General features: G+C 51.6%; 1 protein-coding gene across 5 annotated transcripts in view; it reads left to right on the top strand.

Moving 5' to 3' along the window:
* Nucleotides 1-14,974, top strand: part of ACVR2B (activin A receptor type 2B) — a 30,546-nt gene extending 15,572 nt beyond the window's left edge. For 2 of the 5 annotated variants that reach the window (XM_070577238.1, XM_070577236.1), the window contains exons 2-11: nt 8,094-8,301; nt 8,734-8,843; nt 9,026-9,153; nt 9,235-9,378; nt 9,914-10,057; nt 10,376-10,524; nt 12,075-12,189; nt 12,812-12,950; nt 13,043-13,173; nt 14,641-14,974. In XM_070577238.1, coding sequence (XP_070433339.1) covers nt 8,094-8,301; nt 8,734-8,843; nt 9,026-9,153; nt 9,235-9,378; nt 9,914-10,057; nt 10,376-10,524; nt 12,075-12,189; nt 12,812-12,950; nt 13,043-13,173; nt 14,641-14,835 — 1,463 coding nt within the window. In that variant the 3' untranslated portion in view covers nt 14,836-14,974. Of the gene's footprint in view, nt 1-8,093; nt 8,302-8,733; nt 8,844-9,001; nt 9,379-9,913; nt 10,058-10,375; nt 10,525-12,074; nt 12,190-12,811; nt 12,951-13,042; nt 13,174-14,640 lie in introns of all 5 variants that reach the window. The other 3 variants (XM_070577237.1, XM_070577235.1, XM_070577239.1) reach the window with 2 other exon arrangements.
* Nucleotides 14,975-15,992: the final 1,018 nt, after the last annotated feature.

Raw genomic sequence — 15,992 nt, 5'->3', positions numbered from 1 at the left:
AAAACAGCTGAAAAATCTCCCCATGTAAGACACATAGAAATGCTGGAAAAAGTATAATAAATATCCTTTTTAAGTGCATATGCATAGCTGCATGTATAAGGAAGTAAGAGAAAAGCAAGAGGAAGCTGGAAACTAGAGGTGTACACCTCCACTAGCTAAAGGTGTTGCTTCCTGGGGGGACTTTGCCTCTCTCCATAATTTAGAGATGCGAGTTTAGTAGCAGTGTGCAAGGCACGGGAGACAAGATGTGGAATTGAGACTGAGGCTCTCACATGATGGGACTTCCACAAAGTTATACCCTCAGTGAAGTATGGACTAGAAGAAGCATCCTTTTGCTGACAAAATGGATAGTGAAATTGTTTGGCTTAGGTTGCTGGGCAGCAAGTAGTTTCCCTGAGAATTTATAACCATAGTGCCGTGCTTACGTGAGCTTGCAGTTGAAGCTTATACCATCTTTATTCTCTGGGAACCTCAAAGTTGAGCAATTAAAGTGATTCCAGGTTGGTAATGTCCTAGTGAATTTGGCAGAAACAAAAATATATATGATCTCTGGACGGTTGCCCCCTCAAACTTGGCCTCACATAGTCCCACAGGAAAGGCCCTACTGAACATAAGGTCAGTATCCAGAATTCCAAAAGACAGAAGGAAACAAGATACCATGAGTAAAAATTATCAGAAATAGCAAATGGTGGAAATAGATGTTCAAGAAGTTAAATTGTGGAATTATAAGATAGGGATTTGGAAGTATAACAAAGAACAGAAATATAAAAAATTGACCAAGAGGTTTTTTAAAATAGAACTTATAGAAGTTAAAAAATAGATTAATTGAATTTATAAATTAAGTAGAAGAGCTAAACAGTGTTTAGAGCTAAGGAATTAGACGCAGCTAAAGAGAGAATTAATGAACTGGAAGTTAGGCTCTATGGAATTATCTACAATGGTGCTTATGCACGGAATTGGAGAATGTGAAAGCAGACTTAGGGACCGGGTGGAATGGGCACGTCTAATATACTTGGGATAGAAATTTCGGAATCATAGATTGGGGAAGTGCAATAGTTAAATTGATAAAAGCCAGGAATTTTTCAGAATTGATAATAGACGTGAATCATCAGATTGAAAGTATATTCTTCTAAGCAGTATAAATAAATTTAAACACATGCTTAGACACATAGCTTGTAGAGAAACTGCAAAGAGATTGTCTTTTCCCCCTGGCTGCCTTCGTACATAGAGTATGTACAAAGTTAAACTAATACCAGCCTTTTCAGCAACAATAGTAGAAGCCGGAAGATAGTGGAATAATATTTTCAAACTACCGAGAGAATATAACTCAACCTAAAAGTTCATGCTCTTCTAAATTGTCAGTTAGGAAAAAGGGCAAAATAACATTTTCAGAAAAGCAAACAAAGGCTTCTCTGCCTAAAGGTCTTTACTGAAGGAAGACGTCTTTCAGGAAGGACAGTAGTCCTGGAAGGAAGAGGAGAGATGCAGGAGGAATGAGTGAGCAGACAAGCTGATAAACATGTGACACATAAGAAAATATGACTATAAAACACAAATATCTGCTTTGGGAGGCAGAGAAGAAGAACCACAATAACAGATTAAATACTGAACACAAGTATTATTTTAAACTAATTAAATGTAAATTAGAAGGGGGTAGTGGAGTAAGAACAATTAAAGTTCTATGAGGGATGCTAGAGATGTTGATTGACTTTAGGCTTTTAGCATAAATGTACATATTAAAATTTAAAGGGGTAGAATAGAAATAGAGTGCGTAAGTTCTAGACCAGAATAGGATCAGATATGGAGTTAAAAAAGATAATCCACTGGTGGTAGCAGTAGAGAAAAAACAAATTTAAACATAGAATTAATCATAAATGTGATGGGATTCAATTCTAGGTCAAAGACAGTGTTAGATTGAATGGGGCAAAAATACAAAAACATTTAAAGTAAAAGTTGGAGAAAGATAAATCGGGAGAATACAAACCTCAGGAAATGTCATATAGCTATGTTAGCATCAGATAAAGTAGACTTTTTGGTAAAGAGCAAGTGAACAAATGAAGAGGGTTACTATATAGTAAGGAAAGTTTTATTATTAAGAATATTTAAAGAATTTCTACGACTCAAAGGAAAAGCAGCCTGACAGAAAAATGGGAAAGGAGGTGAACAGACAGTTCTCAGGAGAGGCTGATGAATGCAAAAAGATGATCAGCCTCACAAGTCATGAGGAAATGGGGCTCAAAACCATAATACACCATTTCACACTGATCCAGTTAGCAAATGTCAGGGGTGAGGGCATGGCTCAGTGGGGCTGTAGTCTGTTGGGAAAATCAGTTGATACGTCCACTTTGGAGAACAGTTTGATGGCATCTAGTGAGTTGGAGATGCTCATACCCTATGATCCAGCATCTCTAGCCTCTGGGTGTATATCCTAGAGAAATGCCCACACATGAGCACAAGAAAACACTAAAAGGGGCTTCGAGAGGCTTCTTAGTGACAGTGCTTAAATCAGAAACGTTATAAATAACCCGAAAGTCCAACAGGACGATGGATACTTAAGTTGTAGTAAGGTCGTACCATGGCCTGATGCACAGCACCGAGTGTGAATGCACTGCAGAGCTGCTGGAGGGGCAGCAGAGCACGTAAAGGGCTGTGCTCTAGCCAGGCTGCCTGGGCTTGATGCCTGGTTTTGACGCTTAATAAATGACTTGGGTAAGTGACTTCCCTTCTTTGTGCCTCAGTTTCCTCATCTGTAAAACAAGGACCCTCACAGGGTTGTCATGAGGATTAAATAAGTTATTATTGGTAAAATGCTTATTATAGTGCTTGCTAGGTGTTTGTTAAGTCAGTGTGTATCAATTTCGATGGCTCACAAATACATGGGTGAGGGGGCAAAAAGCAGATGTGTCAGAGATTGTGTTTGGCTGCTAGAAACAGATACTCGAGTTATTCGTGTGTGTAAAAGAAATTCGAAGACAAAATGTGGGTACGTTTTGGATTCTTTGCTGCCCCGTTGTACATATGTTCCACTCTACAATGCCTTCACATTCAAGTGTGTGTATGTGTCTCTGTCTTTCTTACACACCAGCCTTTCTGCTCGTCCCCTTCCCCTTCCATTTAGATTCTCTGAGTTCCCCCAGCCTCCCCCCGACCCCCCACCATCCTTACTCTGCTTGTGGGGAGGATGGTGAAGATGCTGGTGTGTGGATTGGGGGAGGTGGAGTCATTAACACGGATACCGTCACTGGGACCCCTAACCTTTAGGTCTCCAGGCCCTCCTTGGCTCCTCTGGGGGAACCTGCTGGGGCGGCAGGTGCTCAACAAACTGCAGGGCTGCCTTCTGAGCAGGGAGGGCTGGGGAGCTTAAGGAAGGAGCCTCCTAGGAAGGGAGCCTGGCTGCCGTCTGCGGGGAGGTTACCCCTCCTCTCTGGGCAGAGCTGGAGGCTGGACAGTGAGGGAGAATGCCAGGTTCCCTCTGTCGTTCTCACTTGGCTACCTCTCAGTGTACAGGCTTCTGGGAGGGGGCTCCTCGGTGTGCTGGCAGAAGGGGCCTGAGGTGGCGGGTGGCATTTCTGTCTCAGTGCTCCACACTGCCTACATGGCTGGGGCTGGGTACCTACCCCCCTGGAGAGGGCAGGGGCTCCCCAGGGGCCTCCAGGAGCCAAGGGTGGAGTGCCATGGCCCAGTGGCTGCTGGGGTCTGCAGTTCCTCTGGGAGATGCTGACTGGGCTGGACGCACCCCAAGACCAGAGCCTGGGTCCCCAGGGGAGGCGTGGCCACTCCAGGTTTAGATCCTCTCTCCAAGGCTCGGCCTTAACCACCCCTCACTTTTCCACCCATCCGTCACTCCTCCCTCTCCCCATTGCACTTGGAGTCCCTCAAAGGCAGGACCCTGGTCAGATTTCCCCCTTTTCTCCCCACTGCATAGAGGGGTGTGTCCAAGGCTGACTGGACTGGGGAAACAGACCTCCGGAGTGCTTGTCCTGGAGTGTCAAAACTTAGGTCCAGCTCCCTGGAATGTCAGTTTAGAGTGGAATCTGCATGTGTTTTTTTTTGGTGGTGGTGTATGTTGAGGAGTGAGGTTTCTCTCTCCCGGCTGGACTGAGGGCTTGGGGAGAACTGGGGACTTCTTTCCACCAAAATGTAGGCCCCTGGAACATAGGGACTGACTCTTGGGGACACTGCCACTTATATACCTGGTTCCTATAGAGGCCAGTGGTTGGGTTAGCTGTGGCTCAGGGATATAGCGAGCCCCTTGCCCAGGTGTCTGGAGTCATGCTCCCCTCAGGGCTGTGAGGCAGCAGGTATGAGGGGGCACGCAGCACCCTGTCTTAGGAGCACAGCTTCCTTTGCCAAGATGGATGAGTGGGTTGGAGGTCGGGGGAGTGGGTACTCCTGTGCATGGGTGCCCTGGCTCCATGAGTGTAGGCAGGAGCCCTGTGTCTATTAAAAGGCAGCCTGTGGTTGGAGTGTAGCCAGAGGCTATAAATAGCTGAGTGTGTGCAGAAGCAGAGCGCCAGGGAGGAGGGAGGAAGTGGGGAGGCCCCAGCATCTCCAGCTGGCAGCAGAACCCGGTATGGTATAGGAGCGGCATGGAGTTTCTCAGTCTCCCCAGGTCCCGCCTTGGGCTCTAAATGCAAAGCTCTTGCAGGCGTGGGTATGTATACTCCCGACTTGGTGGTCAAGGGGCCCTCCAGAGGGGCTTGTGTTAAGGGTTGTCATAGGTGGCAGGGGATGGGTATGGCTCTAATATAACAGCTAACATGCCAGCCATTATGTTAACCACTCTTAAAATGCATTAACTCATTTTGATCTTGGAAAAGGTACTGTTAATATCCCCTTTTCACAAGTGGAGAAAGAGAGACATGGAGTGGTTGGGTAACTTGCCCAGGGTCACACAGCTAGGAACTGTTAGAGCCAGGATTTGAACAGTCTGGCCAACTCGTGACTGACTTTTTCTCGGTCACCTGTAGGAGGATCTGGCCAGATGGGGGTCCAGTCACATCCTGGACCCTTGGGTCCTACCTAGAGCCTTGAGATTTGGAGTTCCCAGCCCTGTGCACTTGGGTCCTGCCCATGGTGCCAGAGGGGTCCCTGCCTGATCAGTGGCCTGGAGAGGAGCTGGGCCAGCCTCGGGCCACGCTCCATGTCTGTCAACCTTCCTTGTTCGGGCTCCTAGCCTTGCACAGGGGGCTTGTTGCTTGTTGTCTGGGTGGAGGTGGAAACTCCTCTGAGGACCCTAAGCCTTGGGCTGCAGGCTGATTTCATTCCTCCTGTTGTCCTCTCCCTTCAAAATCCTGCCCTAGCCAGGAGATGACTGTGTTCTTCTGTCCGTCCATTGATCTTTCTATCATCTGTCTGTCTGTCTATCATGTGTCCGGAACTAGCACTCAAGACACTCAAGGCTTCTGCCTTCATCAACTCTGCAGTCTTATGGGGAAGCCTGACATTTAAAAAGCAGTTGTCAAGCACATTTGTAATGTTTTGTTTCTTCCGTAAGTGTTCATTATGTTATTTTCTCTTGGGGATTATCTTTGGTTACATTATTTTTACACTTTTTGAATGTCTGAAATATTCCTTTATATAACAGCAGGTTGACAAGAATGATAAGTTAGGTGATGGAGGAGTTACAGGGGCCTGTGGAAGTAGAGGGTTGCCTGGTCTCTGGGGAGAGGGAAGAGCTGAAATTTAAAGGAGAAAGTGGGGAGCATCTTACAGCGAGAGGTAATCACTTGTGCTAAGTCGAGAAGCCAAGCATATTCAAGGGCCTGGCAATGTGGGGTGACTGCGTTGAAGAAGGGAACGGGGGAGAGCACTCAATTCCCTTGTCTGCAGCCTGGCTTGGGGGTCTGGCCCCACAAGTCTCAAGTCTCTAGGGACTCCCAATAGAATTGTTCCTGTGGATGCAGTGGGCCACCTGCTGAGAGAGGAGGCCCTGTGCATTCTGGACTGGGTGCTTTGCATAACTTAGTCATTGGATGCTGCTGCAAGTGGACAAGGGGCCTCTGGGCATTGTAGGTGCCAACCTGGGTCCTGGCCTCTGGTGTGCTTGCTCAGCTGTTGGTCTCCCATGCTTACCCCGTCCCGTCAGGTTCTTCTCTTAACTCTTAAGCCTTATGCTGGATGAAGGGCCTGGCTGGCGGAAGCCCATGTGTACCCCTGCATGAGCCCCTTTGTGACCCTTTAGGCCCTTCCTGTGGATGAGGCTGGGTCCCAGCTGCCTGGGTGGGCAGGACCACACTCTTTTTCTTCTTACTAATGTCTAAGTCTAGGTCCCATGGCATTAGATGGCTAGGGCCATGGCTGGACACTGGCATTCTGGTTGGGTGAGATTCTGAACCCTTAGGTTCTACCTGGAGATTTGAGATTTGCTGCTTGCCACTGGCTAGTCCCTCTAGAAGGAGCCTCCCATCACTCCAGGGAGATGCAGAAGGGGTAGAGTCTGACTAGAGAATGGCCACTCCTGTGGTGGGGGGCCCCCTCCCACTTGACAGCCAGTCATTGTCCTTCTCCCTGGGGGTACCATGGGATATCAAGCTCTTTGCTCATGATGGACACTGTTAGAGGTGGAGTGGAGGGTGAGGGAGGTCTTGACGCCTCCAGGATTTGGGGCACTTTGCCCCCCCGGTCAGGGTAGGGCCTTCTTCTTGCTGCTCCAGCTGGCCTTTCAGGCTGATGGTGAAACAGGGCTCCTGGCTCTTGGTGGGCTGGCTAACTGTCCTTCTGTGGGGGTGAATCTGACCCCTTCTTCCTCCTTCCTAGTATGGGAATAGTTGTAGGGGAGACCAGCCAGGGATGGTGTCAGGTCACCAGCCCACACTGTGCCCAAGAAGTGTGGAGAGGACAGGAGGATGCTTTTTGGAGGTGCTGGCTTCCTCTCGGGTGTGTGCATGGAGTTCTGGCAGCGAGGTTGTAAATGCCACTGCCACCCTTGATCAGGGATGCCCTGTGAAGGAATGATGGCAGGGCACTCCCAAATGGAGGCTTGGGAGCTCTTCAGCCCAGGCCTCAGGTCTAGGAGTCAGAATCTGTTTCCTGGGAACCTCCTTTGGCATCTCCTTCCCGTTTCCCCTCACAGGGCTGTGAGGATCTTGGGGGCAATGGGGCAAATTTAGGGGCTGGGACTTGGGGGTTATTTTGGAGGTGATGGTGAGAAAGATGGATTTGGTGAATGTTTGAGGTCATATTTGAAGGGGCAGTTGGGGGTCTGGTGTTCGGCCACCTGGATGGCACTGGTGCAGGGGGTGGAAGAGGGCACAGGAGTGGGTAGAGAGTGTCCACAGGGGTTCTTGGGGGCCACCCAGCTGGAAGGATCATCTGCTATCGCTGCTCAGCCACCAGCTAGCACTCATTTTGCTTGGGGTACATGTTCCTTAAGGTGACTCTGGGAGCCTTACCCTGAACATGAGGGCCTGATTCTTCATGACCTTCTCTAGCCCTGCAGAGCACCAGGAGTGGTAGCTGGGTATGGAAAGGGCACTGGAGTGTCCTTGCTTCCCATCCAGTCTAGGAAGGGGCATGTGGGGGACACACCAGTAGTGTCACCCTGGTGGGCACAGTGGCGAGTGTGGGGTGAGGCTGAAATAGCAGAGGCGGAGGTGCCTGAGGTCTGCATCAGAATCACCTGACACAAACAGGGGTGCTTAAAAACATAGATTCTGCCCCCATTCTTACTGGACAGGTCTGGGGCTGGGTCCCCCTCCACACACACACAGTGGCTCTGATGGGCACTGGGGTTTTGAGGGTCCCTCCGTTAATTGCTGATGCAGGGAAGCAGCCCCGACCCACGAGCCTCAGGCGTTGGTGGAGGCCCTTTTTGTGCATCTAGTCATCAGTCTGGTTGCATATCCATCCGTCCTTCCTTGGTGTTAGGTTTGCTGCTTTCTCCCTCTTAATTGGGCCTGGGGGCAGTTGCAGTGGGAAAAATAAGATGGGGGCTGGTGTTGGCTGGCACACAGTAAGCTTAGAGGTGCTGAATGGATGGGTGATGTGGGGTCTGGTACCTGCCACCCAGCCTCCCTTGGGTGGCCTGGGACCCAGGACAGGGAGCAGGGGTTTTCGCAGTGCTCAGCAGTCTCTCATTTCTGGGGGCACAGGTTCTGGGCGTGGGGAGGCTGAGACGCGGGAGTGCATCTACTACAACGCCAACTGGGAGCTGGAGCGCACCAACCAGAGCGGCCTGGAGCGCTGCGAGGGCGAGCAGGACAAGCGGCTGCACTGCTATGCCTCCTGGCGCAACAGCTCCGGCACCATCGAGCTCGTCAAGAAGGGCTGCTGGCTGGATGACTTCAACTGCTATGACAGGTACCAGTGGCCTGTGCCCTCCCCGCCCGGCCACCTCTCTTCTCAGGTCCACTGGGGCTCGCTGGACTGTACACCACCCCCTGGGCCATGTGGGTCTCAGGATGTCCATGAAACTGAGCCAAGCATTTAAGGGCGGAAGGAAAAAGACAAAGGGTTCTTGAGACAGCTTGGACAAGTAGGGATGGTGCCAGCGTCCCAGCCCTGCTGGAACTGTCTTTACCCTGCCCCAGTCCTGAGGAGGGCTCTCTGAATGTTGACCCTGGCTGTCCCTTCCTGACTTTGGGTCCCACTTTAGGGGAGGTGGGTTCACACTGTCCCCCGAGGGTTCCCCCGTGAGGCTCTTGGTCTGTGGGCAGGGGTTTGGCTGGGTGGGCTCCAGAGAGTCTCACATCCTTCAGTTGAGGGAGTATATGGAAAATTATGTGCTTCTAGGCAGGAGTGTGTGGCCACCGAGGAGAACCCCCAGGTATACTTCTGCTGCTGTGAAGGCAACTTCTGCAACGAGCGCTTCACCCACTTGCCAGAGGCTGGGGGCCCGGAAGGTGAGGGGCCCGTGGGAGGAGCAGACTTGGGTCTCTCCTTGGCCCTGGAGCTCTCAGCTCCTGAGTTGGGTGGAGAGTGGCTGCAGGGCTCTCTGGTCTGGCACTGGAGGTGCGGGAGTGGGCGGGCTGTGTGACCCAGGGCTCCGTGTGTCCCCCAGTCACGTACGAGCCACCCCCGACAGCCCCCACCCTGCTCACGGTGCTGGCCTACTCGCTGCTGCCCATTGGGGGCCTCTCCCTCATCATCCTGCTGGCCTTCTGGATGTACCGGCATCGAAAACCTCCCTATGGCCACGTGGACATCCATGAGGTAAGGTGGCTGGTTTGGGGCAGGGCGGGGGTAGAGATGGGGAGGCCAGGCCAGACTCTGTTAAGCCCTGGTCTCCCCCAGGACCCTGGACCTCCACCCCCGTCCCCTCTGGTGGGCCTGAAGCCACTGCAGCTGTTGGAGATCAAGGCTCGGGGGCGCTTTGGCTGTGTTTGGAAGGCGCAGCTCATGAATGACTTTGTGGCTGTCAAGATCTTCCCACTCCAGGTGTGTGTGTGAGGGGCTCTGGGTCCTCCTCCCCTCCTGTGGCCTGAGCTTTCCCACCTCAGGGCTGTCCAGGCCCTGTATAGGTGGGATGAGAGAGAAATGGGCCCCATTGGGGCTGGTGAAATTTCATGATAGGACTTGGGGAGGGCTTTGCCAAACCTCAGTCCGCTCTGATTTTCCAAGTTTTGTTTTGACATCAGGTTCTGCTTAGAGGCCCTGAACGCCAGTCTATCCCAAGCAGTTGCCCAGGACACATAACAATGTCAGGCCGGGCTCTGCCTCTTGTTTGTTAGGTGATACTGGGCCACTCACTCTCCTCAGTGGCCTCGTTTATAAAGCAGGTGCTGGCCTTAAGTGATCTCAGGGATCACTATTGGCTTGTGCTCCACCGTCTGGCTCAGTCCACGTCTTCTGCCTGCCTCCCTTACAGATGCCAAGGCTGGGGATGGGGTGGGGATGGGGAATGGGGTGAGGGTGGTGCTTCTGCTGCCGGGTGGTGTGGCTGCAGTGGGGTTTAGCTGCATCCCTGCCTCAGGACAAGCAGTCGTGGCAGAGTGAGCGGGAGATCTTCAGCACGCCCGGCATGAAACACGAGAACCTGCTGCAGTTCATTGCCGCTGAGAAGCGAGGCTCCAACCTCGAGGTGGAACTGTGGCTCATCACAGCCTTCCACGACAAGGTGAGCCATGCCCTGTGGAAACAGACTCCCAAGGTGAGGTGATCACTGTCCCGGTGGTGGCCTTCCACAGTAAGGTGACCCTGCCATACGTGTGGACATGAATGTCTACAGTAAGAACCCCTAACCCTGGGATATGTTCTTATGAATAAGAGTAGTGACTTCATAATTAATACCCCCTGACCCCTCCTAGCCTCATATACCTTCCATATCAATTCCAGCCTTCCAGCCATTGGTCCACAGAGGCAGCCCTCCCAGGGCTGGGCTGGGTCCTGTCCTGTACCCAGACCCTGTGCCCAAGTTCTGTGCTGTCTCCTCTAGGGCTCCCTCACGGATTACCTCAAGGGGAACATCATCACGTGGAACGAACTGTGTCATGTGGCAGAGACAATGTCAAGAGGTCTCTCTTACCTGCATGAGGACGTGCCCTGGTGCCGTGGTGAGGGCCATAAGCCGTCTATCGCCCACAGGTACTGGGTTAGCAGTTACCCTCCCTGTACTTGACCTGGAGGTGCAGAGAGAGTTTGGAGGGTGAGAGCAAGGCCTGTTGGGGGGCGGTTCTAATTTCATAAACATGCCTAGCTGCTCTGTGGTGTGTCAGAAGCGACTGGGAACAAAACCTGGGCCCACCTGGCGCTGCCCTTCCCCTCCTTCCTGTGTCCTGGGCACGGCCTGGCCTCACCATCTTGGGTTTTGGTGACCTCTAGTGGCCACTTGAGGAAGTGCTGACTTGATTACTTTGGCTCAGTGGTTCTCAAACTTTTTGGTTAGGATCTCTTTACTCTCCTAAAAAGAACTTGTATATGTGGGTTATGTCTGTTGATATTTGCTGTGTCAGAGCACACACATTCCATTAACTGTCGGAGTGATGACATCACATGTATATAAACTCTGGAAAACTCTGTACTCCTGAGAGAATGAGCTTAAAAAAGGCAAATAATGGATTATTATTAAAATAATTTTGACCTTACAGATCCCCTGAAACAGTCTCAGGGGCCCTCTGGGGTCCTTGGCTTACACCTGGAGAGCCGCTGTGTTACCTCCTCATCATACTGCTTACTAAATGGCAGGCCTTGCTCTTAACACTTAGAAACACCAGCTCATTTAAGCTCCTTACTGCCCTGTGAGGTAGGTGCTCAGCCCTGTGTTACAGATGAAGGAACAGTAGTGCAGCGAAGTTAAGTGACTCAGCCTTATCTGGTTTAGTGTGGTTCTGTGGCTCTGAGGGAGGGGAATGAGTCTCGAATTCTAGAGTTCAAAGCTGAAGGGCCCCTAATGGTAAGAACGTGAATGACAAAGAATGAATGACTATGAAATTGCCGTTTTTGTAGGTCAAAAACGGTTGAATGTCGACTTCTCCATACTGTTCACCCTAACGGTAGTTCATAGTAAGTGTGCCAGGGGTGGCCCTAGGCATTGTGCTTATTGTCCCCAGTGTAATCCTCACAACGAGGCTGTGCCAGGCACTGGGGAGACTGAGGACCCAAAGTGGCTCTGTTAGTTGAAGGTGGAGCTGAGCACACGCGCCAGCACCCTGCTCTGCCCCTGCCTTCCTGGTGGGCTCAAGCCCCTTGGGCCTGCACAGAAACCCAAGGAAGTTTATTTAAACTTCTGTTCTCACTCACATTCCAAATATTGTAAATTCTTCTCAGAAGACTCACATCCCAGGCCAGTATGCCTGCCCTCAGCCCCTCTGAGAATGCAAGGGCTGGCCTTTGATTCTGTGGGGACTGGGATGGGGTCTGCCCAGCCAGCAGGGCAGGTGTTTCTTGGACAGCTCTGGTGGAAGTGCAGTTAGGGATTCTCGCCCCAGTGTGTGGGGGAGTGTCTTAAAGCTACCTGCCTGTGTGGCTTCCTGGACTCGACGCTGCTCCCCAGATAGGGTGGGATGGCCTGGTCTGGGGTCTCTGGGGGCTGTAGAGCACAGGCTCCAGTATCTTGGGAGCCATGGTGGGAAGCCAGGAGTAGGGTGGGTTGCACCATGATGTTCAGCTTTGTCTTGGTCCACCTGTCTCCACAGGGACTTTAAAAGCAAGAATGTATTGCTGAAGAGTGACCTCACGGCCGTGCTGGCTGACTTTGGCCTCGCTGTTCGGTTTGAGCCAGGGAAACCCCCGGGGGACACCCATGGGCAGGTAACAAGCCTCAGGGGGTGCAAAAAGGGGGGTGGGTCCAGGGATAGACACTGCGCTTCTGCTCAGCTGGCACGGCACAGGGGCAAGGGTCACCACGTGAGCACAGAGCTGTCTGAGACCTCTGAGAACAATGCTCTCGCTTCCCAGTGGGGAAAGCAAGGCCTGGAGGGCAGCAGAGCTTCCAGGCCAGTCAGCTGAGAAGCCCAGATTCCTGACTGGAGTTTTGGCCGCTCATCTTTGTAGTCTCAGTCTTTCTCTCACTGTTAATTTTTAAGTATTCTCCTCTGCCTTTTGTTTTTGGTCTTAATCTCAGTAAAATACACATTGTCTGTGGAGCCCCTTGTGGTGCTGCTCGAGTAAAGAAGCAGCAGTTCCGTGTTAGATTACTGCTATCTCAAGTGGGTGATATTTTAAAATTATCATTGAGGTATAATTTACACCGTGACTTCTCATGACCCTTCCGTGAACGTGGCGAATCAAGATTGCCGTCGTTGTTGGTGTCCTGCTCTGACCTCTGCCGTTCTGGCCCTGTCTGGCGCACACAGGATGGGGCTCCGTGTCCAGCTGTGAGTGCATTTGTGCATGGTCAGTGACTCTTAGACCCTCCCCTGTCCTCATGTAGGTGGGCACACGGCGGTACATGGCCCCTGAGGTGCTTGAGGGAGCCATCAACTTCCAGAGAGACGCCTTCCTGCGCATTGACATGTATGCCATGGGGCTGGTGCTGTGGGAGCTCGTGTCCCGCTGCAAGGCTGCCGATGGTGAGTGGGACAGGAGCCCTCAGCATCCTGGGTGTGGGGTGGGGAGCAACAGGACCTTGGGGTAACCCTGCTGGGCCCTCTCTCACCCCCAGGACCGGTGGACGAATACATGCTACCCTTTGAGGAAGAGATTGGCCAACACCCGTCACTGGAGGAGCTGCAGGAGGTGGTTGTGCACAAGAAGATGCGGCCCGCCATTAAGGATCACTGGCTGAAGCACCCGGTGAGGGGCCTGGGTGGCAGGAACCTAAGACCAGTGGGATGTGGGGCAGAGAGAAAGGGTGCGTCAGGCAGCAAGACAGTGCCTTCCTCCGCAGCCAGGTCAGAGGCCACTGAGTGCACTACCTCCCTCCCACCAGGGAAGTGTTGGGGAGGTTCAGTGCTCTGCAGTACTCTGGCCTCAAGTTTGGCCCCAGAGTGATGGGGCCTGATAGTCAGCTCCCTCAGGGTCCAGGTTGCCCCCCTGTGGATCACTTTGTGCAGTGGAGCCCACTAGTCCTGGGCTGACGCATTTGGGTTTGAATGCTGATTTGCCAATCAGTAGCAGAGTGACTTTGGGCAAATTGCTTTATTTCTCTGAGCCTGTATCTCCTCAGGGTAGTAATAGATTTAATAAATTGCTTGGCAGGATACCTGTCACATAAATGCTTCATGTGCCTTAGCTCTGATTAAATATTCTCTGTTCTCTGCCTTCATCATTTTTTGGATGTGGGTTGAGTTGTGTGGCATCTGGCCTCCTCCACTCTGGGGATACTCTACTAAAGACCCCAGCCGTGTAAACTGTTTCTTATCTTAAAAGGATATTTGCCTTCAGCTCCATTGAGCCCCTCCCCCTGCCCATCCCAGAGTTAACTCAGAAAAAGGACAGGCTTGAGCCCACTGGGGGCTAGCACTCTACCATACCTACCATCAGGGGTCACTCTTTGGAGGCTAAGTTCAGCTGCCATGCTGCTCCCTGGGACCCAGGGCTGCAAATGGAGAAAATTGAGGCATGGGGAGATGAAGGCTGGGCCAGAATCTGTATCGTCTGCCTCAGACTTTCTCAGTCTCCCAAGGCAGAGATGCTGGGGTGGCTGGTCCAGTTCCTTGAGGAGGAGTCCAAGGTCCAGAGAGGTCTCAGTGTGGCCTGGTGCTGAGCAGGCCAGAGAGCTCCTGGGTGTGTGCATTTTGCCCATTCTGCTGCCTTTCCTGGCTCCACACAGTTGGTTCCAGCACAAGGTGCCACACCATGTTCCCTGGACTCTAGGAGGTGTCCCATGGCCTGTGGGAAATTGTAGGGGACAGAACCCTGCTCCACTCCCCACTGTGACTGAACTGCTGCACTTTGGGCCCAGGATTTGGGCTTCGCATAAGATTTTGTTTGAATATCACTGCTCCAAGGCAAGCAGCTGTGTCTGCCCCAGGAGGGGCCTGGGTCCCCCCTCCTTTTTCCTATGTTGAGGTTCAGTGGACCTTCTCTTGGGGCTGTGGAGGAAGGCCAGTGGGCTTAGGATGGTGAGTGCCACAAGCGAAGGCATTCTCATTCCTGCATTTTTCCCCAGTCTCCTGCTAATTGGCCTGCTGCTGGGGTTGGGACCGGTGGGCTCTGCCTCATCCTTGGCAACATCATCAAGTTTGTTGTCCCCATGCTTGTCCTCACTGAGGGGCACTAACAAGGGTGTCTTTTTCCTCTCCCTACCCTGTTGTGCAGGGCCTGGCCCAGCTCTGTGTGACCATTGAGGAGTGCTGGGACCATGATGCGGAGGCTCGCCTGTCTGCAGGCTGCGTGGAGGAGCGGGTGTCCCTGATCCGGAGGTCGGTCAACGGCACTACCTCGGACTGTCTTGTCTCCCTGGTGACATCCGTCACCAATGTGGACCTGCCTCCTAAAGAGTCGAGCATCTAAGCCCAGGACACAAGTGGATCTCTAGACTCAGTGGATCTGAAGAGGAAAGGAAAAAAAGTTGTGTTTTGTTTTGGAAATCCCGTAACACCAACAAACACATAAAATGCAGCTGCTATTTTACCTTGACTTTTTATTATTATTATAATTATTATAATTATTATTATTAATATTATTTTTTGGATTGGATCAGTTTTACCAGCACATTGCTCTACTGTATCGCAAACAGCGGACACGTCAGCAGGCGTTGAGGTGCTGAGCTGTGAATGCAGAACCAGCGCCATGCTGAAGAGCCTCAGCCACCTCCTGTTCTTGGGGTTCATTTTTCCCGCTTTCTCTTTGTTTGTTGTCTCAGAATCTGTGACACAAAGAAACCCATCTCCTGTCTTAGGAAACTTAATGCTGCAAACTCTACCTAGAGGAATCTTTGAAGACTGTTACATAAGAACACACCTTCCTCAAAAGAGGAGTTTCCCTCTGCCCTTGTCTCCCTCCTCCCTCCCTTTTATTCTGTTTTTCTCCCTTTTTAGACAGTGAGTTTAAGAAACAGCAGATGTGTCTTTCACGGATTAACGGGTGTTGTCCTGACCGAGGAAAAACTGGGATGAGGATGAGGATGGTTTGGACTGGAGCTGGAAGGGGAGGATGGAGCTGGGGGTTGGGTTTGGAACAGAGCTACACTGGACTCGGGCACATTCGGAGCAGCATCCTTTGCTATGAGGCTACTTCTCAGGTAACCAGGAATCGAGGGGAAGGACCGTGTGGAGGCCGAGCATTAATGGCAAGGGAGAGGTTTGGAGAAAGTCCAAAAGCAGGTGGCTCTCACCCACCTGCTGGCCCTGACCAGTTTTTTCCACTAACTTGGGCTTGGGCATAGGACAAAACATTTTTCTGCCCTATTTTAAGGTTATATAAGGGTAGAAATCATCATGGTTTAGTGAGTACATTCTTCATAAGACTCAATGCTATAAATATCTGTAATGGAGGAAAAGTTGAAATATGTTACTTCCTCCTGGAGCAGTTCAGGGAAATGCCCACAGGGGGCCCCCTGCACAGCCAGGGTAAGAGGATTTCCTAGGTGGGGCCTAGCAAGGTCTGCCTCTCTGGAGACGCTGAGAGTCCTGCAGCACTGGCTCTGCCCCAAGTGGTGACATAAATGT

Source organism: Equus przewalskii, chromosome 15 (assembly GCF_037783145.1).
Source record: "Equus przewalskii isolate Varuska chromosome 15, EquPr2, whole genome shotgun sequence".
NCBI lineage: Eukaryota > Metazoa > Chordata > Mammalia > Perissodactyla > Equidae > Equus > Equus przewalskii.
This window is presented reverse-complemented; position numbering and strand designations above follow the sequence as displayed.